At 27.7% G+C, this 27329-nt stretch overlaps 1 protein-coding gene across 1 annotated transcript; it reads left to right on the top strand.

The window, feature by feature from the left end:
• The first annotated feature begins 610 nt into the window (after positions 1–610).
• Positions 611–22112, top strand: LOC135926656 (endothelin-converting enzyme homolog). Its single transcript, XM_065462585.1, has 18 exons — positions 611–1187; positions 1825–2034; positions 3426–3641; positions 4194–4843; positions 5154–5240; positions 5665–5813; positions 5953–6175; positions 6378–6476; positions 7665–7742; positions 8055–8158; positions 10340–10398; positions 12246–12297; positions 12737–12804; positions 13849–13973; positions 18275–18340; positions 19056–19154; positions 20865–20941; positions 21982–22112. Exons 1-18 carry the CDS (start codon positions 611–613, stop codon positions 22079–22081), a joined length of 3039 nt encoding a protein of 1012 aa, XP_065318657.1. The 3' UTR covers positions 22082–22112.
• The last annotated feature ends 5217 nt before the right edge of the window (positions 22113–27329 follow it).

Here is a 27329-nt window from a genome sequence, read left to right as displayed (position 1 = left end):
AAGAAAAGAAAAGAAAAGAAAAGAAAAGAAAAGAAAAAGAAAAGAAAAGAAAAGAAAAGAAAAGAAAAGAAAAGAAAAGAAAAGAAAAGAAAAGAAAAGAAAAGAAAAGAAAAGAAAAGAAAAGAAAGGAAAGGGAAGGGAAGAAACTAAACAAACTTTCGCTAGATTTTAATAAACATTACCGTGTCACCTATTTTTGGGGGAATCATCCTAAGAAAAAAAAAGTTTTATAAAAATCATAATTTATATATTTATATTTGAATAAAATAAAAATCTAGTTAAATAAACGGGAACACTTTTAATTTTTTAACCCTTAAAAAAAATTTTAATATTAATATTTTTCAACAGTGAAAATAGAAAATTAGACAAATTTTAAAATGGATAAATAAATATTAATTTAGAATTTGAGGATAAACATCAAAAGCTTCCTTAATATATTTTCACTTATATGTATATATATGTGATGGGTGAGAAAAAGAAAATTTTCTTGTTTCTGATTATTAAATTTTAGAAAGTGAATATATAATTATTATAATTTTTATAAACATTTTTTAAAGTTTATTATTAAAATATAATTTTAAAAAAAAAATTATATTTTTAAATATTAATTATGTCCATCAAATTCAAATGTTTAACTTTGACTTTTATATTAGTCCAATTTTCGTACTTAGAAAGTAACGATTGGACACCGAACAAAAAAAAAGATAAATTTTTTAACCCTTCCATAATTAAGCGAGAGGATATAGATGTGGACGGTGAGTTTGGTAGGTCGAACCCTTCTAGGACAGAAAAATATATTCGATCAGACAAGTTTGCGAAACGCTCCTCAGATTTGATCTATAATCGCATCGACGAAGATGCCAATAAAAACATAAAAAACGCGATTCAAAACGCATCATCGCTTAAACGACGCTCTATCGATAACAGTAGCAATAAAATAGTATTGGAGAAAGAGAACTTGGAGGTTATAAGATTAAAAAATGTGATTTCGAAAGGTATCCTTATTTTGACGAATGACGTATCGGACAAAGAGACGAATTCTAGCAACTCAATCGAATCAGAGCAGGATATATCGAATGTGGATGAAGGTGCGAAAGAGGAAAAAATGGATAATAAAAAAAGTGAATATTTTACGGCTAACAAATCGCTAAGCGATGAAAAGGTGGTTAACAAGTCCCATAATGATGGTAAATCACATTGAATTTTAAAGATATATTTTATATTCATGTTAGAAAATCTGAAATATTTAATGAAATTAATTAATTAAATGGGTGCGAAATCAGAAATTTAGGTGTATGATCTGATTATAATATTCCCAGTCGTAATTTTTGCAATTTAAAAAAATTAAATAACCGAAAAAGATTCATGCTAAAAATTGTCAGTGGCAAAAATATAAGATCTTAAAAAATTTAATAACGCGTTTATTTTTAAAAATTTAAAGGTTAAATAAATGATTCTCGCATTTATACATTGTGCGTCCTAATTCGATTTCGTAAATTTCAATAATAAACTTAAAAAAAATTTTTAAAAAGAAAAGAAAATTTTGATTTTGGTCGCACCAAAATTAATTTGTTTTAACTAGTTTTTTTCAAATTTAAAAAAAAATTTGAAATTTAATCCAAAATAATTTCTGCCATGTTTATGTTTAGAGTGTCAATCCAATAAAATTCGGACAATTTTATAAGACAGTGCACATATTTCCGGTATGATATATGCATTATGAATATATGTATAAAAAGAATCTTGAAATCAGATTAAACCAAACATTGTCAAGATAACATTATTTTTTTGAAAAAAAAAATATATATTTAATTAAAATATTAGAAATAGAAAATTGTATGAGTCCTAATTGCATCTCGATATCGGCTAGACTACTAAATTCAATGAATCTTTCAGTAGATCCCTGCGATGACTTTTATAACTATGCGTGTGGTGGTTGGATCAATGATAATAACATACCAGATGGGTCATCCTCTTGGAGTCATTTTCAGGCCCTTTATCAAAAGAATCAATATATCTTGCGCAAAATTTTAGGTTACATAATAATTTATAATAAATTTTAAAAAAATATAGTGAAATAAATTTAGTAAAATGAATTATGATCTATATTAATGGCATGCCTTTAAATTTGTAAGCTTAATATGGAAGGCCCCAACTCACCCCAGTCTACAGAACCCTCCAAAAAAAGTAGAGACATCGATCTCAAAATTTTTATATATAATTTATATTGGTGACATAGGGGCGTAAGATTTTTCTCCGTGGAGCACCCTGAGAGTAATTTATGTGTTGTGAAACTCAAATTTAGGATTCAGACATTTTGAAAACTGTTTGGTTGGACATTTTGTGAACTTCGACCAAACAGGGATGGAATTGGACAAACTATCCAGCCAAAAATTTTCTAAATTATTTAATTTAAAAAAAAGAAGACATTTTAATATTTAAAAGGTAAAAAACATTAATTATTTATAAAAATTTGATCCCACCAAAGGCCCAATGGGAGAACATTACTTATCTTCCACTCCCCTAGCAAAATTAAAGCATCGCTTATGACATTTTGCCAATTAAAAAGAAAACAAAATATGACCAATCACTTTTCACCTATATGGTTTATAGCGGGAGAACTTAGTTATAATTTATATAATTAAAACTATAATTTGCACATAATAATGACTCGCTTAATATCATATTAGTTTTAAGATGTGCATAATATTCCGCGAGGTGGTATAAGAATATTTAGATAAACAAGTTTGTAAATAAAATATTTTTATTTAAAAAATCCTGCCCTAAACCAATTAAGGCTTTCAAGAAAGTCAGAGGCCACGTGACTAAGCGTTAGAATCTAAAATGGCGAATATCTTAATTTCTTCGTATGTCACTTTGATCTAAATAGTACTAGAGATATCATAATATCTCTCATGAGTTCGGATTAATATTAATAAAATTATAATGTTTTTTGATTGGTTTATTTTTTTTTTTAATGTGACAAATTTTGCTTTCAAAAAATTAATTCTGAGGAATCTTTAGTCCGAACTTCTAATCGAGCTAGAGTTTGATATATTACGGTTAGGAAAGGGGAAAAAGAACTGAGTCAATTGTAAGTAAAATATTAGAAAGGAAATAGCATAATGCTACACTAAAAATGTATTAATTTCTCATTTGTTTTTATAATAAAAATTTTTATATGTTAAAATAACAAAAAAGAAATTGGAAGGGGGTTGCGCTATTTTTTTTCTTCACATTTTCTTTGCCCTTCCATATATACCACTGACAGGTCATGTGATTATAAATGGACTCGTAGAAATTTAAAAATATCAGCTGTTTGTAAACGGCAGAATTTTTTTTTTTTGTAGTTTGGAACCTAAATTTAAAAATTATAAAAATATGGAATTGTAAATATTTTTCATAAAAAAAATAAATTATCATAGAAACGAAGAATAAGACCTTCGACAGCACGGCAGAGGAAAAAGCCAGGATTTATTATGAATCGTGTCTCGATCAAGATGATGTAATCGAATCCTTAGGTGGGGACCCCATTTTAAATTTGCTCGATAAATACGGGGGTTGGAATTTTTCTGTCTTAAAAACTCCTCTAAAATCATCTGAAGACAATGTTACCGAGATTGACGACGAAAAGGACGAAGGTATATTTTGACTATTGTAATATATTTAATTCCCGTCATTTGCAGAATATTAGTTGTAAAAAAATTTATGTTATCAGTGATATTTCGGTTCTTACCTTTTATCCAGTGCTGCAGTTACTTTTTAAAAATGTAACGTTATTTCCTTTTACGCTACTGTCCGAAAAATGGAACGTCATTATCTTACTCATTAATTTTCCAAAAAACGAGTTACATTTATTTTCAAAATTATATATAGAAGATTTTACAATTCATTAAAGACTATAAAAAAAAATATAATTCCTCTTGTAAAATTTGTATATTTAATAAAAACAAATTCCCTTTAAAAATTTTGATCCGATAAATAGGAACGTTATTTATAGGTGTTTTCATATTCTTCATAAATTACATTTGAAAACTCGGCTAAAATAAATATTTAATAAAATTAAAAAAATACATGGAATATTATTGTAAAAAAAAATAAAATTAGTATTTATAATTTTTATCAATATGTATTATACTATATTATTTAAGTTTCAAGTTAAATTAATCGTTTATTTTATTCTTTTTTTAAAGATCTCTTATTGGCCAAAATGTTGCCAAGGGAATGGGATTTTCAGGAAAAAATGGAACGACTCACCGTAGATTTCGATCTTGGCCTGATATTTTCTGTTTACATAACGGACGACGATAAGAATTCCACCCAAAACGCATTATTCATAGATATAGGCAGCACGAGTCTACCCGATTCAGACTTCTATTTCAACGTAACCACAATAGAAAATTTAGAAATACTGACAGCCTACTTGAAATATATGATTAACGTTGGCTCTCTCCTCGAATCTAAGATAGAAAGACGTCGGCTGTTATCCGAATTAGAAGAGAAACGACGGCTGTCAAAATCGAGAGCGAAAAGATTACTCGAGATAAAACGGAAAGAGGAGGAGAAGAAGAAAAAATTATCAGCCCACCCCCCGGAATCTAGTTCTATATTAGAGGGCGATAAGCCCGTTCTGAGACGAAGAGTCGAAAATGTTCATACCGTGTTTGAAAGGCTCATGAAGCGCAAAGTGAGACAAGAGAATTCTTATTTGGATTCTTCGGATATTGTCGGCAACGGCGATACTAAAAATGGCAGTTTTCGCAAATCAGCCTATCTCAATTATTTTCGATTATTAACAAAATCTATGGCGAATATACTGGCATTCGAAGGGAGGATTGCTAATGTAAGCTGATTTAGTATTACTATAAAACTTTAATTTTGTAGATTTCGATTATATTAATTTACAATTTGAAATTCTTGTTAAAGAAAGCCACACCAAATTTTTATTAGACAGAAATCAGAATGCTTCGTAATTATTCTTTTTTTTTAATCTTAGTATATTATAATGCATAATAATAAGTTTACAACAAAAAAAATTGTCTTATTATTGCCTCACCTACTATGCTAATAAGTGTAAGAAAAAAAAAGGTATTTGAAGGAAATAAGCATGATAAATTTGAAGTAATATTTCAACTTTCATTTTTTTTGTATAGTTTACACCTTCCTCTGAAAGCTTAAAAGATATAGAGAAATACTACAATCCCATGACATTAAAAGAAATCGACCAAAAATATGACTTTGTAAAAATATTCGATGATTTTATATTTAGTACAATTTTGTAAGTAATTTAGTTAATATTATTTCTTTCATAAAATGAATTATTCTATAAAACTAAAATGAATAGTTATGTTAAACGGTTCTCGTTAAAACGGCTAACTCAATATTTTAGTCAGAAAAATATTGGCTAAGTCTCGAAATTTCGATAATATATGTCTAGAGACCTTTGTTCCTTCTATGAACAAAATCTACAGGTATTCCTAATATTTTGGATAAAAATATTGAGTTAGCCGTTTTTAAAAAATCGGCTCAAAACACGAATATGGTGATAAGATATTATATATCAAATTATTCTCAAATTTTTCTAAATCCCTTTGAAAAATTTATATATACCATTGTTTATATCGTTTTATAACACAATCAACATACTATAATATCTGAATTTAGATGAATTGGACCACTTACCTTAACAAATTATTCGGTCTGGTAAACTTGACTCTTACGTCCGATCAAATCGTAATCGTGAGATCAACGGATTACTTCGCTAATTTGACCCTCCTGATTAAAGAATACCTATCGAGTGCTGAAAAGAGAACGTTCTAAAATTTTCTTCCCTTTTTTTCTTCTTAAACAAATATATTTTTAAACTATTATAAACTCCTATACTCGTAATTATTATATATCCCTATTTAATTACTCCTTTTTTTTCGAATATTCCCAATAAATGAACCGCAGAATCTTGAACAATTACTTTATGTGGCACGTCACTAAGAAGATGCTACCATACCTGTCCAGCGAATTTAGGGCGACCCTTCGGCCATTGAGTAAAGCTATTAAAGGATCTACCGATGGTGTCGATACTTGGAAAGCTTGCCTCTCCGATACCAATAGTATCATAGGATTCCCCCTTGGATCGTTGTATATTAAAGAAGAATTTCAAGGGCGAGATAAAACTTTGGTTTTTTTTTTATAAAAAAAAAAAACTATTGGAATTGGTGTTGTTGAAAATATTTGGATTACTTTTTAAAACCATTTAAATTATGGCCATCGCTAAAAGAAGTTTATATGATTAATTACAATGCCAGAATCGACTAAAATTATGATAAATAATATTTTCGAAATTAGAATTGACAATTGATATTTTATTTTATTTTAAAAAGGTGAACACTATGATAGACAGTATTAAAGTTTCGTTCAAAAAACAGTTGACAGGTGTAGATTGGATGGACGAAGACACTAAAAAAGTGGCTGCCGAAAAGGTAATTTTTAAAAATAATTATCATTAAATGAATAAGCAGTGGCTAGCATCTATCCATCATCTCTCTTGCAACTACACAGTGGAAAAAAAATGAAATATAAAGTTTGTGCCTTAATCCGGAGTAAAAGTTACTAAGTGGTAAAATATTCTGTGAGGATATAAATATTTGAAATGTCAATGTTAAATTAGCCTATCCCTATCCCTTTAATGATTATAAAATAAATTCAAAAATCCATAAAAAAAAATAAAAAACCAATCTATAAATTGTCTACTATAGACAAACTTGATGAATATTTTATTGGTAAGTAAGTAAGTTAAAATTATCAAAATGTTTATTCCAATCCCACATCAATAAACGACATAATTCCCCCTTTAAATTATAACTTGATCCTAAACATACAAATTTAAAAAAATTTTTATGCTCAAAAATCATGACATTTACTCATGAATCAAGAGAATTTCTCTTTCTACGGCATGAAATAAAAATTGATATCTTAAAAAAAATTTATAGCGCCTTTTTGGAAAACCAGCCTAAAAATAGTTGACGGTGATATTTTAACCGTTTATATATATAATTATTTATTTGATTTTTATACTTTTTATAATGTTATATTTTCGCGATATTTAATTTAATAAAAGTTTTATATATACAAAAAATTTTTTTTATAAATCATATAAATTATTCTTATAGTCATAGCAACATAACTAGTAAAGTAATATAATTCCGAACTTACAAAATATCATTTTAAAATTAAACCCTCTTACCATATCATTTTAAACTTAAAGATTAGCCTAGTAAAATTAAACATCTTACTATATCGTTTTAACCTTGACAAGGTAAGGAGCGAGGCTGGGCACGTTATATCCAACTTTCCGTTTAATCTCAATTAAATTTTACTCTGTTAATAACTAATCCTGATATATTACATATATTCGATTTCTCAAATACTAGGCTTATTTATAAATATTTTCTAAGAAAATTCTATTAAATTTTTTTTATGAAACTAGCGTTTTTCCAGGCTCTTGGTACCTGTGAGCCCATGCACGACTCGTTCATACCCAATATAATAAAGATAGGAAACTAGGAACTTTTGTTAATTTCAAGAGTGTTTTTTTTAAAAAAAAATTATGAGGAAAGGAAGCCCCCACCAAAGTACTCTAGCCCTCCATTTTAAAAATAATTAATCAGGTAGATGCCGTTAAAAACAAGATCGGATTTCCTGAATATTTACTGGATTCAAAGTTATTGGATGAAAAATACGAAGGGGTAAAAAAAATTTAATTCGTAAATATTATAAGTTCTCTTCTCTTCTCTTCTCTTCTCTTCTCTTCTCTTCTCTTCTCTTCTCTTCTCTTCTCTTCTCTTCTCTTCTCTTCTCTTCTCTTCTCTTCTCTTCTCTTCTCTTCTCTTCTCTTCTCTCTCTCTTCTCTTCTCTTCTCTTCTCTTCTCTTCTCTTCTCTTCTCTATTATTATAAATTATTTCGAAGTTAATTTTATTTTGCTAAAAGTAGAATTTTACTTATATATATATATTTGTAATCTAATAATTACACATTATATTGGGCCGCACCGTTAAAGTTGGAGTTCAGTGTGGACGATTATTTCGGAAACAATCTAAGGCAGATTCCTTTTTACGTGCGAAAAGCTCTCCGTAAGCTAAAACTTCCCGTTGACAAGTCTAGGTTATGCCAAATATGATTCTTTTAAAGAAATAATTATTTATATTTAGTATTTTACAAATAAAAGGCTAATTCTCGGAGACCCATAGGCCCAAATTTTTTAAATATACCCGGACCGAGCCTAAAAATTATTATTTTTAAGATAATCGAGGGCCTAAAAATTTTTTAAAAAAGTGGGTCAGGCCAGACCTTATATTTTAAAACCGAATATTTTAACTCAATATAAATGTAATATATTTTAATAAAATCAGGGCCGGGCCGATTTTTAAAATTTGGGTCGGGCTGGGCCATGCAAATGGTGCCTCTGCAGGTCTATCGAGGAAAAAAAATATTTAAAATTATCAAACTGTATCTTCCCTTTAATCGTATTATCAAAAATTGGTCATTTTTCTCTCTTTATCCTCAAAAATCAAAACATTTAATAATATGAAGATTCAAATTTAACTATCGCTCCTTTTTGGGAACCTGAACTAAAAAATATTTGGCTATAATAGAATTTTTTTTTATATGTTTTTAAAGTAGAAATTTATTTTATATAGATTTTATTGTTATGTTACGCGATATTTTACTTAATAAATCAAATGTAAGCGCACAATAATAATATATCAGTATCTTAGAATCTTAGGGTTTAATATAAAATTTTCGGTATTTTGATAGATTTTTCAGTAAATATATTTTTTTTTTCCCATTATTTTATTTATTTTACTGTAAATTTTTTATTTTTTTAAAAAAGCGGTTTCAAATTTAAAAAGATTAAATATAAATACGAACAATATGAAATTAAAAATATATTTAAAGGTAAAGCAAATAAGGATATATTAAAAATTATATATTAAATAAATATATATTTTTTTATATTAGAAAAACATTAAATAGAACTTAAAAAAATATTAAAAACGATACATATGGCCTTAGAAAAGAGTTAATGCTTAAAAGATTGGATCGGAATCTGCTGACGGAGGTAAAATCCCTCATTAGGGTCCCTAGTGATCTGTCTCATTTTTTTCCTGGTTTTAATGAAATTGAGGGCCTCACTTTCTAACATCCCTAAGGTATTGGTGACATTTTGTATAAACACTGTGTTGGTGAAGCCGGCATACTTGTTTTTTAAATGGCAGAAAATGAGGTTAGACTTTGCTGCAAAATCGACACAAATATAGTCCTAGGTCAGCGGAAGACCGTTAGACCATGGAATGAGGGATATACATCGGGGTGTAGGGCGTTTTCATTTGAAAGGCCCACTGGTCCAGGGGTTGGTGGGATATTAAATTTTACGGGGGTAGCTAGAAGAATGTTGTTGATGGATTTATGGCGAAGATATAGAATATATATATATTCAATATTCATTCTTTTCAAGATCAGAATTTCGGTGTTATAATTTAAATGACTTGTTACCTTAAGAAAATATATTAAAATTTTATTTAACAGAGTATACAAATAATATTTAACCTCTACAATTTGTAATTTGTATAAGCATTTGCAGTTAAGTTGAACTCTGCATTAAACTCTACTCCATATTTTAATAACCTTTTAACCTTATTTGCCCTTTGGCCCATAACGGGGATAGATCTTTAACCATCTTAAATAAATCGGTATGAGGAATTCGCAAAAAGGCACTATCCTTAGAACACTCAATTCACTTCTACTACATTATAAAAAAAAATAATTTGCTAAAATATTGTCCAATTTTGTATTTAATACTGATATGTCTATTATTTATACCGATTAAATATTAATCTTATAATGTTAAAGTATAAAATATAAATCAAATTCTGAGAGATTCTTATGGAACTTGAAGTATTACTCTTTCAAAAAATAGAGATCAGGAAAACATACTCATTATATAGGTTATAAATTGAAGGTATAACGAAGAGTTACTTCATAATTTTAATAGCATTTTAGAATTTAGGTATCATAATTTTCGACTTCTAAAATAAGAAACAGAACTGTCCAAGACGCATTTTGTTAACACTAAAAAAATAAATAATAATTTCCGCGATAAGTTTTTTTTGAATATATACTTACGTAGAATATACCTATCCTATAAATTTATAAAAGATATTTACTTATATTAATTAATACACATTAATAAAATAAAATAATACAAACTTTCTAAACTTGCTTGTTATTTGTTTTTATCCACTTGATTTACACTCATTTAATATTTATTATTGTAAAATTTAGATGGTCCTTAACACCTCACACGGTAAATGCGTATTATTCGGCTAGCGCCAACGAAATGGGTAATTTTTATGTTTATTTACAATAGTAAAACAACGATAATATAGTATTAGGCTTCCTTTAATATATCCTCCCGATATTTTTAAATAAAATAACCAAACCAATCATAAAATTCATATTTATAAAATTTAAATATATAATCTAGAAAGAAAGAAAAAGAAAGAAAGAAAGAAAGAAAGAAAGAAAGAAAGAAAGAAAGAAAGAAAGAAAGAAAGAAAGAAAGAAAGAAAGAAAGAAAGAAATAAAGAAAGAAAGATTTTCTGAAAACGTATTTAAAGTTTCTCTCAATAATCTATTATCCAGTTTTTATAACATGCTGAAATATTTTCCCGCTTTTATACTTTTCTTAAATATTTATACATATTCTTAAAATCGTTATTGCCATCGGCTCACTGCCTATATTTATATTTTCCCACTTAAGAATTTTAAGTTATAGAGTAAATCCTTCTTGGCAATCTTCCGTATACCCAAAACCCTAGGTTATATGTATCGTTTTCCTATCCATGAAGTACCTCTATAACTTAATCTTTAACACCAGGGGTTTCATTTTCCTTATTGTTAGAGTCTAAAATTTATCTGAACTCAACCTAATTCTCAATTCTTGTTCATTCCATTTTTCTAAATTTAAAAGTTCTTGATTAATGGGGTTATCATGTAAACCCAAAATAAAAGTCATAAATTTGTCCATATAATATCCTCAAAAAGCTATGACCGAGTTCGCCCCTTAATTGAAAAGGTTCTGACTTATCTTTTCGAGCACTCTAAAAGTAAAATACCGTTGGTTGCGAAGATAGACATTAATTTAATTAAAGATCCGCTTGTCAAGTTAGGCTAAACATAAACTGTAACGATTATTTATTGATCGCTGACATTTCCATGAAATGGAATATCTTCAATTCTTTTATATAGGAGTGATATCAATGCCCCAACCCTGGTGAATCACTTAAGACATCTTTCTTAGATGTATCTCTTAATTATGTTCACTCATTAAATACTATAATTTTTTCAAAGATCCTGGGAAAACACAAATGAGATTTTAAAAAAATTTTTTGGCCAGCTATGAGATTACGTCTACAACTTTGTTTTTTTTCCCTCGAATAATTTTTCCAACTATTATCGATCTCCCAACTATTTTTTCTTTATCAATTTATTTTGCACTCTTGCAAAGAAATCCATATACTATCTTACATTTTTTTTTAACTCATCTAGTTGCATTTAATTATAAAATTAGATTTTTTTTTGACAACAATTTAGCTGACATTTTTTTTAAACCTTTTAATCTCCTCATTCTATTCCGACAACTAATTTGAGTTTGAGGCATAGTCATAGACAATACGTTTATAACCTCTAGAGATGTTACTTATGAATAGCTATTAGAATTTGACAAGAAAAAATAAGAGTGGCTAAATTTTTTAAAAAGGAATATTATACTGGAGATTTTGTTCATTAGATGGCAGAAGGGCTTGGCCAACTATCAATAAAATCTCGAGTCTTATTAAACTCTTAAATTTAAAAATTAGCGATATAGAGCCATTTATAACCATTAATTTCTTTTTCTAACTTATATAAAAAAACATTTTTGAATCGATCGTAAAAAAGGCTTAACTTGGGAGAGGATTAGTTGATTGGCAGGGTGTTTTTACTCAGTCACTTTGATTATCTGACAATATATATATCATTCGTCAGAAAATTCGTATTTATAAATACTGAATTGTGATTCCAGAGGAATCAAGTAGCTTGCGAACGGGCTAAACTATTTAAAATAAATTAGGCTTGAAATTATCTAATTTGTCAACAGATTGAGAAACATTCAGAGAAATATACATATTAATTTAATCATATTATTTAGTCTTTCCTGCTGGTATTCTGCAATCCCCTTTTTATGATAGCAATTTCCCGAAGTAAATTATATATTTAAATGTTGTTTTTTTTTCGATATTAAAATTTTTTGAAATCTTTAGAAAAACCCTTCTCATTCGATTAGTTAAGTAATATTTTGGTGTAAAGTAATTTTCATCATACTTTTTTAAAGTCAAGAGGTAATAAGATTCAGGATGCACTAATTTTTTTACAACTTTCCCATTCTACATATTTTAAAGTGTACATATTAAGTAGTCAAAATAAGAAATCTTATAGCTCAGGGGTATCATCTGGTCGCTCAGAAAATGGAAGGAGAATAATTTTGTTAAAATAAGTAATTATTTTTTTCACTATATATAATAAAATATGATAAAAGATAAATGCTATTATTTATATTTAAATACGGAAAATTTGTCTTAATTTCTTATTGCTATAATATAGTGGCAAATAATGGTTTTCTTCAATAATAATAAAATACAGATCACTCAATTTTGGTGCCATGGGCTTTATAGTAGGCCATGAACTCACTCATGGATTTGATGACACAGGTTTAAAAAAAAAATTATCAATGTTTACAGATACCAAGATCAACAACATATGCTTATATTTAATGTTAATAAATTTAAGTCGTTATTAACATTAATAGTTTTGTAAGAATGTTTAAGTATTCCTCTGATCACAATCATTATTTTTATTTGCCGGAGAAAGAAAGTATTTTTATAAAACTTAGTTAATAAACTTATTTTATATGAATTAGAAAAAGAGATCAGGAAAAAAATGATTCATATATAATAGATAGCGTCAATGCGTTTTTTCCAGCAATGTGTATACTTTTTTCAACTTTAAATTATTTTTTATTTTGAGCGTGTTCTTAAAAATTTAAGAATCCGATTTTATCGGAAATGTGTTCCGTCAAAGAAGAGAAGAGAAGAGAAGAGAAGAGAAGAGAAGAGAAGAGAAGAGAAGAGAAGAGAAGAGAAGAGAAGAGAAGAGAAGAGAAGAGAAGAGAAGAGAAGAGAAGAGAAGAGAAGAGAAGAGAAGAGAAGAGAAGAGAAGAGAAGAAGAGAAGAGAAGAGAAGAGAAGAGAAGAGAAATTATAAATTATAAATTATAGATGACGCAAAAGCTATCGGTAAAATTATCTACAATTTATAAGATAGGTATCCTAAACATGCTGGTATACATTTCCGGTAAAATCAAAATTTTAAATTTTAAAAAAAAAGGTCCTCAAAAAACGATTTAAAGTTGATTTAAAGTTGACAAAAATGAACACATTGCCCAGAAAAAACATATTGACTTTATCATTAGGCAAATCGCTATTCTTTCAACCTCAAAAAATATATCATGGGGTTATAATATATTATATGCCTCTCGAACCATATTTTTTTAAAGTAAAATTTTGATCCTGTATCATGCACGATACTTTTTTTGGTGTCGATTGAAAATATCCTGATTTAATCATTTTATTAGGATTGCTTAATTAATATTATATGTAAATATAAAAATATTCGTAATACAATAAACGATACATAACTAACTTTTTAATTTTAATGATAATCGCATTTATATTTCGCAAAATTTATGCTCGTTAGGGAGGCAATTCGATATAAATGGCAATCTTAGATCGTGGTGGAACGAAACCTCCGTCAAAAATTTCAACGAAAAAGCCGAATGCCTGAAGGATCAATATTCTAATTTCACATTGGCAAGGCTAAAGGTATTATCACGCATTTTAATTTAGTTCTTTCGAGAAATTTATTACATGTGTATATATATATATATATATATATATATATACCAGAAATCCCGGCGTATTACTGAATAATAATTTCAATTTTCCTGGCCACAAATCAAAATTTTATACCAAATATTTAAAAGAAACGGACCCAACCTTTACCCTAATATTTTTCGAATTTTTAATTAAAATAATATTTTCAAAATAATTTTCAACACCGGAACAGAATCATAATTTTCATTATCTTTAATAACAGTAGGCACTCTTCTCTTCTCTTCTCTTCTCTTCTCTTCTCTTCTCTTCTCTTCTCTTCTTCTTCTCTTCTCTTTACAGTCAATTCTATAGATATCGGGGCGTTCCTGATTTGTAAACATTGGAAAAAAATTATGATCAATAAAAAAAAAAGGATGTCATAATAAATATTAGTATATATTAGAGGTCTGCACGGGCTTTTCCATGGTCGGGTTTTTCAAAAATATTTTAACGTTGGGCGGGGTGGCGGGCTAAAGTAATGGGCGGATGTGGGCGTGTAAATTTTTGATATTTGTTTTTAGGCGATATGAGCATAACAAGACTTCAATTTATTAAGAATGATAGTTTTATTTCCTAATATTTCCTAATATTGCATATTATATATGTTTTAATTAATAATATACATTTTAAATAAATAAATAAATAAATAAAGAGGCCAAACCAGCCATTAAAATAATATTTAAACATTGGACTGGCGGACAGGTTAAACAAAATTGGGGATAAATGGGCGAGTGGGCGGGTTAAATAAATTTCAAAACAACGAGCGCAGACCTCTAGTATATATGTCGTTTATTGGGATATGAAATCCACGGGGATAATTTTATAAATTTCAATAAAAATCTGATTTGATAGAAATCGTATTCCAACGTATTACATAGAGCATGAAAAATTTGAAGTATTTTAATATACATTTTTCATGTAAATTTTTTAAACAAAAAATAATAAATACACAAAGGTTTATGGCCAAAGTTGTCAGGAATTTATAGGCTAGGTATTATAAATGTGCTGGAACGCATTTTCGATCAAATAAGGAATTTCGAAATTATCCTCATGGATTTCATATCCCACGACATATAATTATATATATGTATCCCACTAAAAAAAACAAAAGGGTTTAATTTTATTATAAAATATCAAAGTTAGCTTATTTAATCTTCCGAGAATCAAGTATTTTAATGTATTTTTTTTTCAAGGTATTTATAGTATTATTATATCAAATATTAAGAGGCGTTAAGTTAGACACCCCAGTTTGTGGAACAAGGAGGTCTAAGTTACATTTTCTACATATCAAATAATGAGCCCACCCCCCCCTCCTCCATTTTTATTTTTTTTTGGTAGGAGTTTTAAGATTTATAGAATTTTCCTCGGGGAATTAATGAAAAGTTTTTTTTGGGAAATATATGATAAATTTGATTCATTTGTCTAATATTTGTCAATAAGTAGGTTTCAATACGATATTTATAAAAAATCTTCATTTATATACACCAAGGATGTAAAACTTTTATTTCGACTTTTATTTCATAATATATATACAATTTGACATCATTGATAAAAAAACATATATTTATTTATTATTAAAATTTTTTAAAATAATTTCTATCCTTGGTTAAAGCATAAATAAATTTAACATTTTTCACACTTAGTTCTTGAATATGTGCTAACACATAGTTTACACCTTTTTCTAGTGTTGGACGCTTCTGGCCAATGCCCTGTATTACTGTATAACATCTGAATATTACCTGAGGTAACCTAGATCCTTTTTTGTAATTTAGTTTCATTTGATGGTCTCCCTATTTTTCTTCTACTAATTTTACCTGCCATTAATAAAGCAGTAACCATTCAAGATTTAAATGTTATAAGTTTTATAAAAGATTTTGCATTTTTTTTTGAAGTAAATGTCCGATACATTAACCATGCATTCACAATGCAGATATCTATCAAATGAAATATTATTCTAAGATAAAACCTTCTACCTTTTTGGATATCAACTATGTAGCATTCCACTAGCATATCGTGAAAATCTCCATTCCTTCACTATATTTTTTTTTAAATACAACAGGGAATAACTATTTATTCCGCTAAGAACCATCGCCTCACTTCTTCTATTTAGTCGATACCATGATAATATAACATGAACAAATTTGTTGTCAAATCATTTCACAATTATTATATTACTAGTAGATAGCCCGTCAAAAATGACGGGCAGGGAATATAAGAAATAAATTTTCTAATACCTTTCTCTTATTGTTATTATTCTTATTATCACATTTACAAAAAAAAAATTCCATTTTTAGAATTAATATACCATTTTAATATTTAAGGCCTTTAACGACACTGATCATAATCAATCATAGGCGTAGCCAAGGGGGGGCAAGGGAAAATTCCCCCCCCTTCTTTAATATGTCACCTTTTGTATATATCATTTTAAACTATTAAAAAATGTCTTCCTTAGACCCCCTGTCTTCCAAAAATATATGCACATATCTTAAACAATAATTTGAAAGAAAGAATGTGAAAGTTATTAAAATGTTTTATACTAAAACTGTTAACTATAATTCATATTTTTTAAAAATTTATATATAAAAAAAGGTGAAACCAAGCAACTTTTTTAAGAAATGAAATATAAGCCAATGATAAGTCTAGACAAAAGTGAAATTTTATATAATTACTATTAATAGATCCATAAAATTCCTTAATAATATAATATCTTAAATATAATTTTTTATAAAATGAATTAATTTAATTTATTCTTCTTAATAAAATAATTTAATTATAAAATTATTAATTAAATTAAATTAAAAAAATTAATATTTAACAACTTTTTAACGGATATCATTATGTCCTATTTTAATAGTCAATTTCAATATCATCTGTTTTTATTTATATAGATAGAAATCAATCAAAATTATAATCTTTTTTTTAAAAATAATTTTCAGAAACATTTTTTTTAATATACATAAATCAATTTTTTATTTAATAAAAATTGAGAATATCAAATAATTTAAAATTCTAATTTTACTTAATATTATTGGGAAAAAAAAATATATTTACTAGCTTATAACAACTCAAATTTTATTTTTCATTCTTAAAATTTAAAAATATATATCCATAAGAGGGCGTTAAATGCTAAATGAAAATATCATCTTGGGATATTAGAATGATTATTGGTTAGCGCTTATTTTATATTTGGGTGTAAATACATGTGAAAATCCTAAAATTTTTAAAAAAATAGGTTTCTTTGATATTTAATTATTGAGTAGGTTTAGAAATCGAAAAATAATAGAAAACTTGTAAGACCCATATTGCTGGATATATTGATCAAAATCTCTTCATTTTTGGTTTATACGTGTACATTTAGGTGATAAGCATTATCCTAAAAAATATTTTGAAAATACTATGATTTCACAAAATGCCAAGCTCAAAAACCACTTACTAAATATTCGATCGACCAAATTTGCTAGTTTTAACGCCCTCTTAAGGATATATATTCGTTAAATTTTAAGAATGAAAAATAAAATTTGAGTTGTAATAACCTAGTAAATATAAAGCAAGTGGAGTGGCCTTACACTGAGATTTTGTCGAAATAAGAATGTGAGAACGGTTTAGAATTTATGATGACAATTCATCTTTATTTAATAAGTTTCCATTATATATTTTTGTAACTACATAACTGTCTATTTTATGTATATACTTTTTCTGAAATAATATTTATATAATATGTCCAATTTACATATATCAAAGTTTAATTTAATATAATTTTTTTTAAAAGACAAAAATAAATAAAAAAAACTTTAAATTGAAATGTACCCAAAATGTAACAAAATATTTTTTTCTTCCAATAATATTGAGTGAAAATAATTATTTGATATTTTTAATCTCAATTTTTTTATTTAATAAAAAATTGATTTATGTACATTAAAAATAAATGTTTCCGAAAATTATCTTTAAAAAAAGGATTATAATAATCAAATTTTGATTGATTATGATTAATATTAATTGCTATTGAGTAATGCAAAGCAGCATTTAGTCACCCGTTTTCAATATTATATAGTACGATTCAAATTAATTTTTTTTTCCATTCTTGTTCAATTTTGAATATTAATACAAGGACATCATTAATCTCTAAGAGCTCAATTTTCAAAATTACTTTTTTTGGGTGAAGGTGGGGGGCGGGGAGGACAAAATTTTGGAAGGCTCACCGTTCTTCTTCCTCTTAACCAAAATTATTATTTTCGAATTTTTTTTTTTAGATAAATGGTGAACAAACACTCGGCGAGAACATAGCCGACAATGGCGGATTGAAGGCCACATTTTCTGTATGATCATTTTTTTTTTTTTAAAACAACCTTTTGTGCATTATAATTCTTCTTTTTTTTCAATAAGCGTCTTTCTTTTTGGCAAAACATGCTGAATAGTGTTGTTAAAAGGCGCGATTAAGATTCTAACCAAAATAACATTATGCAAGCCTGAAGATTTTGCTAATAGCTGGCAGAATGAACATCTATTTGTCAGATTTCGATGCTTACATAATATTATTTTGGCTGGGGCAGTTTTGAAAAAATCGATATATCTGGCTTTTTAACAATACTATAAATGCTGACTTAAAATGAAAATCGTATTAAGGTTTACAGCTGTTAATAATTGAGTTTCTGTTCTAGCCTAACACTTCTCATCCAAAACGAATGACGTTTTTTTTATCACATTTTGAGTAATATAACATTGTATTCACAGTTAGCACGAATTTTCGAGGAATTATATATAAATTCACAAAAATTACAACATATTTTGAATACTTCACCGCAAATTCGTGCTAACTATGAATGCAGGGTAAGGCCACATTCACGGTTAGCGCAAATTCATGGCGGATAATACAAAAATACAGCGTATTTTATATAATTCGCCCCTGAATTCGCACTTTCACTTTATTTCATTTTACTTCAAACGTTATCAGGGTTGTGTTCTATAGCATAATATTGGAAATTTTATTGAATGATAAAAAAAAATGATTTGAATATCTATTTTATTCAAAAGGCATTTCAATCTTTCAAATCATCGAATCCAATGGATACCACAATTTTACCAGGTTTGAACATGACCGATGATCAACTGTTCTTTCTCTCTTTTGCTCAAGTATTCCCTCTTTTTCATCATATACATTCCATCCATTTCTATTATAATATTTATTGAGTGACGGGAGAACTTTTTAAAAAGGCGGCTGAAAACAACTAATTCTAAAATTATCAATGTTTTAGTGCTTAATTGTATATTGACAATAAAAATAAGAAAAAAAATTGGCTTCACGACATAATAGAAAATTAAAGGAAAAACTAAATATCTAATTGGATTTCGCGTATATTTAATGTCACCAAGTTTAGGAGTTAATAATATAATTTTCTCGATCAATTTCACGAACCACCAGAAATTACCCGAATTATAAGCAATAAAAAATATGAAGCCTTAAACGTGAAGTCAGCTTAAACATTCTGGAAGCATTATTCCGAAAATTAACTCTGTGCATATATAGCATATTTAAGTGCTTGAACCCCATTTGATATGTAGTTTTAGGGGAAAAAGAATCATTGGCAAAATAAAGAAAAAAATGGCCCAGATTTAGCATCGCGCCAAAAACGAAAATTATGAAGAGAAGTTAATATCTGGGCACGAAAATTTGTAATGCCTGATTAATACTTTTACTAATTAATTATTTAGGATTTTTTTTATCACGTATTTTTCTTTAAGTAGAAATAGATATTTCTCTGAGTTGATTTAGTATAAATAGAAGCAAAAAATTTAGAAGTGTAATTAAATTGGGGGGGGGGGGAGTATTTTTTTAGGAGAGATCGCTTCACCATTGATGTTAGCAATGCACGGAATGACTAAGAATTTATGCAGGCAATGCGCATTAGATCTGCAAAAGTTGGCCCGGTCCCTACCCGGTCCGGTCTGAACAGGCTTCGGGCCGAGCTATATTTTTTAAAATCGGGTTCGGGCTGGGTCGGGCCTAATATTTTTTTAAAACAAGTCGGTCCAGATCACTAATGCACATATTGCCTTATTACAGAAAATGGTGTGCATATTATTTATATATATTGTTAGCGTTTATGTGTTTTTCCGGCAATGTATTATTTTTTACAACTTTATAAATCATTTTTTAGCGCGTTTTTTTTTAAATTTTAAAAATAGGATTTAACCGGAAATATATTCTAAAATGTTTGGAATACCTATCTCGTGAAGTGTAGACAATTTTGCTCTCAAACTCAGTGTCATTTATAATTTATATAAAAAAAAATATATGGAAATTTTAATATAAATTATAATTAAGTTTTAAAAGTTGGCGGAAAAAATTTTCTGAAATTCATAGGGTAGATATTCAAAACATGACGAGCATGCATTTCCGATAAAATCAGATTTTTAAATTTAAAAAAAAACGCGCTCAAAAAAATGAAAATAACACATTGCCGGAAGAAAAAAAACACATAGATATTGCAAAAAATTCCAAAAATGGTAATTATTGAGCCAATTTTTAAAAACAGCTGACTCAATAGTTTAGCCAGGAAAATAATGTCTAAGCCTCGTGATTTTATTAATAGATGTTTAAACCTTTGTACCATCCTCTATGAGGAAAATCTTAAGGTTTGCGTAATAGTTTTTCTAATAAAATATAGAGTTAGTCGTTTTTTTAAAAATCGGCTCAAAATGAGCCATTTAACAACACTTGGTAATTTAGTTCAAAACAAAACTTAGGGAAGCAGCAACAAGCAAAAATGGTGGTAATTTTTATGAATGAAGAGATTATAAAATTTTTTTAAAAAAATAAATTACTTCTTAACGCGAATGTAGGTATGGTGCTCGGTTGATAGCAGGAAGTCTCTCTTTTTCGAAATCCTAAAAGATTCGCATAGCCCTAATAAAATCAGGTTTCATTCCACCTATCAGTTCAAATTTTATTAAAATATCTCGGCATACTTTTTTTTAAAAAAAAAATAAAATATTATTGGGAAATTTTCCCTGGTTTTTACATTTAAAAAAAATAAAAAATAGGTAAGATGTAAATGTTGATTTAAATTATCAATTTGTAAATGATATTTTTTTAAAAAAAGATGATCTAAACATACTGCTGGTTTCATCTTATTTATTATATTATATTATGTTTCACCCAATGATTCATAATAATGCATTCGAAAGGCGTCGTTGAATGCAAATCAGCTGGAACCGCCATTTTGTTAACCAGTATACTAATTATTCTCATGTTAAAAATGATTATAACTTGCTTCCTTATTATCTCTATGAACAGCCGATTCTTTAATAAAGTTCGCGTCAGACATAGAAATAAATTGACCTCTCGATTAAAATGTTTGATAATAATGGCGTCCCCAGCTGTTTTCATCGACGTCCACTTTTAATGACTGCATCGTCTGCTAGGTATGGCTTCGACCTAAAATCCATTATCTCAAAATTTTTTTCAATATAATCTATAAAAATTAATCGAAAAAATGACGGCCCGTATTACAAAATACCTGAGTTGTTAAAAGATACTTTTTAAATGGATCTAGATACAGATATATCGTCTAAAATAATATCTAGATACCGATATTTTATTCAAAAATCTATCTAGATACAGATACCACATTTTTATATCTAAATACAGGATCTAGATACTTGTATCTAGATCCTTTAACAACTCTGCAAAATACATATTATGAATAGGTTCAGAGAAGAAATCATTGGTTAACTCTTTCTTAAATCATCATATTCTAAAATCTGACACCCTAAAAATTAGACATTGTTTGATAGATCCCCGAGTATAAATGTATAGAAGTCCGTAAAATTAAATGGATTAGATAAATGGAACCAAAATAATATTTACTCGAGTATATATTGGGACTAAGTTAGAGAGCCTATTTGATTTTAATTTTTGTTTATATTATGCAATGCATTTATTTAATAATATAAACAGAGTTTTGGGAACACTATCCAATTCTGTAGAATTTTCCAATGCATATAATTGCGCAGCCAAATCTCCAATGAATCCAGATAATAAATGTTCGGTATGGTGAATTTTTCGATATATTATTTTATTCTCAGTTTTTTTTGTTTAAAAAAAATCAATTTGTAAATATATATATATATAGAGGGATTTAAAATTCAAACACTTGTAAATGTATATTTTATTTTCCAATTTATTAAATAAATAAAAAAATAATAAAAATGGAAATATAGTTTATATTAGAAAGTTTTTGGCTGAAATATAGGGTGAACCAAATTGAGGTCCTGTTATTTTATAACGATAAAATTGATTTACAAAACTAAAAACCAGATACATATAAAAATAAATTAAAAGCTTTCATTCTAATCTTCCTACTGTTACTAGACATTGCGACTATTGGAAAACAAATCGAAACACGAATAGTAAATTATTGGTTTCGTTCTAAAATAAATGATTATTTCGTTACAAATAAAACCAAATAATTAAAATAATTAAGAGTTCATTCGAATTAAATATTATTAGACAAATAATTTGAGCTATTCGATAAATTCGAATATTCAGAAATTATTCGGAATAAATAATTAAAAAGACTATTTTTGCCAATCTGTCAGTGTTATTATCGACAGTGCGTCAAGTGCTCGTGAAAGGCTTTTCCCAAATGGGACTAATTAGACTTGACAAAATATTTTATGTCTTATCCTATTCATGCACATAAATTTATGACCAAAAATGTCTGATTTTGCACCTTTAATATTTTTTTTAATTGAAAAGAGTGAAAATATATATAAAAATATTACAAAAATTAAAGTTGGTCATCTCTTATCCCATATTTATGATTTATTCATAATAAGGTTTAAAGCAATTTCGTCTTTTTTGAGAGACATAGTGCCACGTAGTGTTGTTAATCGACTGAGTAGAGTCGACTTGAGTTTATGACTCGAGTTCAACACTTGAGTTCACGACTTGAGTTAGTCGACTAATTCGACTAACAAGTCGAGACTCTGAGTCGGAGTTGGGTGAACTCGACTTTTTAACAATACTAGTGCCACGTCACAAACCGAGCATGCTCAATCTGAGCGATCTTACTTTTCTTTGATCTTATGGGTAAATGTCAGGCACCAGATCCTCCCCAAGGACAACAAAAAAAATAAAATATAAGAATGCATCTAATATTTAAAATTAAAATTAAATTTGCTTAAATTTTAATACTATTCATTTTATATTTTGTAACTATTGCATTAAAAATGGCGGCTATAAGAATAACCGAATGCTCTATAAATTGTCAATAAAGTTCCTCTGGGAAACAAAAAAATTGTAAAAGGGGGGGGGGGGAACTTTGAAATTGATAAAATTGCAAAGATAAATTATGTGATTTATGGAACTCAAAGTCAAATGCATAACCTTGCATACAATAAAGAAAGATAAATTTTATACGGAATATAATTTATTACCTATGTCTGATATCTGCACACACTGACCATATGTTTATTCAAAAATGCGAATAGAATAGTATGATATTTGATTCGTTATTCGCAAAATATTATATTAATTAAAATTATACTATAAAATATGTAAAAATGAAAGCACATTAAAAATATCAAATAGAAAGAAAATAAAGAAAGAAAGAAAGAAAGAAAGAAAGAAAGAAAGAAAGAAAGAAAGAAAGAAAGAAAGAAAGAAAGAAAGAAAGAAAGAAAGAAAGAAAGAAAGAATAAGAAAATAATATTTACAATTTATAAAATAAATTCCAGGTTCCCAGTTCAAAAAAAAAAGGAAAGTTCCCCATTCAAAAAGGGATATTCGTTTTTTTTAAAATCTGTTTTGAGTATTTTCAAAAATTAAAATATAATTTTATGCAAAAATTTGTGTATATTTTTCATTGCGTCTAAATTAGAATAATTAATATACGTCGATAGTATAATATTCATGGGCGATTTTGTATTTAAGATATTTATTTTATTTTTTTATAAGAAATTGGAATAATTTGTAGGTAGTGTTGTTAAACGGCTCGTTTTGAGCCGATTTTTAGAAACGGCTAGCTCAATATTTTCGCCAGAAAAATATTGACTAACCCTCGAGGTTTCGATAATGTAATGTTTAGACCTTTGGTTCCTTCTATGAGCAAAATCTTCAGGCTTGCCTAATATTTTTCTAGATTAGATATTGAGTTGTTAGTCGTTTTTAAAAATCGGCTCAAAACGAGCCGTTTAATAACACTATTTGTAGGCGTAGTAAAAAATTTATTTGTATAAAGTTATATATTTGTTTTGATAAAGTAAACTATTTTAAAAAATTTTCTAGGAGATTTCTATAGCGAGATTCCCAAATTTTTTAGCCATTTTTTGTTTTATCCATTTTAGAAACCTGTCCCCGAGCTTTTTAATTTACCGCAATCATCGGATAAGAAGATGAATTGTCCGCATGATTCCATGTTTTTTATGAATTTCTTCCAAAAATAAAACATATTCCGTAAATTTGATTTTGCCGAACTATTATAACAATTTTCACTTTTACTAAAATTAATTGGTTTAACTCAAATTTGTTAATTTGAAAATAAATAAGCATTTATTTAGTCTGATAGTCTAGGTTAATGCTGTTAAACGACTCGTTTTGAGCCGATTTTTAAAAATGGCTAACTTAATATTTCATCTAGAATAATATCAAAGCCCTGAAGATTTTCTTTGTAGAAGGAACAAAGGTTTGGACATCTATTAGCAAAATCTCGAGACTTAGGCAATATTTTTTCTGGCTAAAATTAATGAGTTAGCCCTTTTTTAAAATCGGCTCAAAACGAGCCGTTTAACAACGCTAGTCTAGGTTATAAATTGTTTTACAAAAAAATATTAAATAAATTATTTCTGCACAAATTTACGATAAAATAAAAATATGAATCTATTTTAAAAAAATAATAAAATAAAATAAAATATTGTAAATTGGTTGTCAAAATTAAAAATTAATCGGTTTCAACCAATAAGAGAGCGAGCCTAGCGATAGCAAAACGACTAATAAATAGTGACAGTATACATATAATGTTTTTTAACCGCAGTTTGATCCGAGAAATAGGGTTATAAAAGAGAGCAAAAATATGTTAAAAAATAATTAACAACTGTGTTTTTTAAAGATTATAAAAATTTCCTCGATAACAAAAAAAGATTTTTCTGAAAATTTAAATAACATTGTGTCGTAACAATGTATATGAATATTTAAACCTTCAAATTCCTCTAAAATAATAATATTAAAAGAAGATTGATATTCTACTGTGGTTCATAGGATCCCAGATGGGCTAGATCTGGTTATTACATAAAAAATGGATAGTTATTATGATCTATGATTCTTAGGGTAGACCATGGTTATATTGTCCATAATAAATTGATGAACTATGAAAAAAGAAAAAAATGTAACTTAGCAAAAATAATTTAAACTTTGTTTTATTTTTGTATATGTATATTTATTTTAGGGTAGAAATTAATATATAAGAAATAAAATATATATATATATATAGAAACGCGATCAGTTTCATAAGCAAGGCTTTTTTTTAACGGCGCTTAAGGAAGATCAGAGGGAAAGGAAGGGTTGTCTATGAACCACTTCTGAACTCCGAGTCTTTGCTAATTTAGTTTTTCCTCTTTTTCTTTTAGATCACCAATTCCCTTATAGATTTGTTCTAATTTAGTTAGAAGTCTGAGATGGCTGATTCATCTTCCCAGGAGTTACCTTGCATTATTATGTATATTGGTTTTAGATTCCTTGATTTCCCCTTATTGTGTTTCCTCAATTTTCAACTTTTTCAATTTTACCGTATTCGGGTTTAGTCCTCTGTTTTGAGCGATTTTGATGACTTTTTCTTTAAAATATTCACAAATCCATTATCATCATTTGATTTGATTTTTTTTCCTATCCTTTTAAAAATATTTTTCACCTTTATAAATTGATTATGACAATAGTTGAAAACTTGGTTGCTACATCCATAATCCATTTTGGAATAATTTTCTTTTAACACGATTTTTATTATAATCAGCTTTATAAATACTTGTCATTGTTCCTCTATACTCCAACAAAGGTACAATGTAAGAATCTACGGAATCATTATCATATGACAAGGCATAAAATCTGCTAATTTTTTTTGAGTGGAGATCTTGATCCCTGACTTTTTCCTCGATTCTTTTATCAATTTTATTAATATCGTTTTCTGCATTCGTGATCTTCTTCGCTTTTTAAAAACTAATTATATATCACTGGGCTGTAAAGATGGAATACCCATAATACCCATTCGCCGCAAAATGAGCTTTCTAGTCTTAGAAAATATAGGTTTTTTTCGGAAACATTTCATCAGAATTAGATAGTTCTCAACCGTCAAAATAGTATTTATAATGAGAAGAAAAAAAAAATGAATAGTGAAATTATATATTCATATTTGATATTCATTCTTTTGTGATTATAATAATTTTACCGAAATAAAATTTAAAAAAAATAGAGGGGAAATAATATTGAAATTTTTTATCGCGTCGAAAAGCTATATTTTTAAGAAAAATAAAAGGGTGAAAAAATTATCATATAAGTAAATGGATTGGCAAGAGTAAGGGGGGGGGGGTGGATATTAGGTAAATATACCATTAGAATACGTAAGACTTTATAGAGTTTTCAAAAAAAAATATTATTAAAGAATTTTGCTCCAAGGATGGAGACCCAACTTTAATATTGAATCATTTTTGAAACCGAAAATAACAACTCTTTTGGCATATGCCAACGAGTTTAATAACATATTCTTTATAGAAATTTGGATTTTACAAAGGGTATATACAGAAGCAGTTGTTTCAAAATTAGAGGAACCCCCTTTTTACTAAAATTTTTTATTGTTTCTATCATATGATATAGGTTAGAGGTGTGCAATGAGCGGGTTTTTAATCCGCTCTCCCATGTCCGCTCATGCTTTGGTCTGATGTGGTCAGGCGGGCTAAAATATTCTCAATAGGCGGGTGGCGGGCGGATTAAAATTTTTTCTTTAACTGCTATTAGCTTAAAGGGTACTTAAACTTGATTCAAGAAAACCAAATAGTAGAAATTCAGAAGCAAGTTAGTGGGGGGCGGAGGAGACGGGTAAACAAATCAGATGTTGCCGCTTTTTTGGAATAGAGGGATATAATTTCAAGAAAGGTATTTTACTTCAGAGGCTTAGTGGGGTATATAGGAATCTCTGACTTAAGTGCAGAAGGATAGTAACACTCTATTGCTGTTCTTTCCCTTATACATGGCCTAATTTTCGCACATTGGTGGTAATGTATAATATAAAATATTAATATTCGTTATAAGAAAGTAAA

The sequence above is a fragment of the Gordionus sp. m RMFG-2023 genome, chromosome 3 (assembly GCF_954871325.1).
Source record: "Gordionus sp. m RMFG-2023 chromosome 3, tfGorSpeb1-WG-v2, whole genome shotgun sequence".
Lineage (NCBI taxonomy): Eukaryota > Metazoa > Nematomorpha > Gordioida > Chordodea > Parachordodidae > Gordionus > Gordionus sp. m RMFG-2023.
The sequence above is the reverse complement of the archived record's forward strand: the minus strand, read 5'-3'. Positions and strand labels throughout refer to the sequence as shown.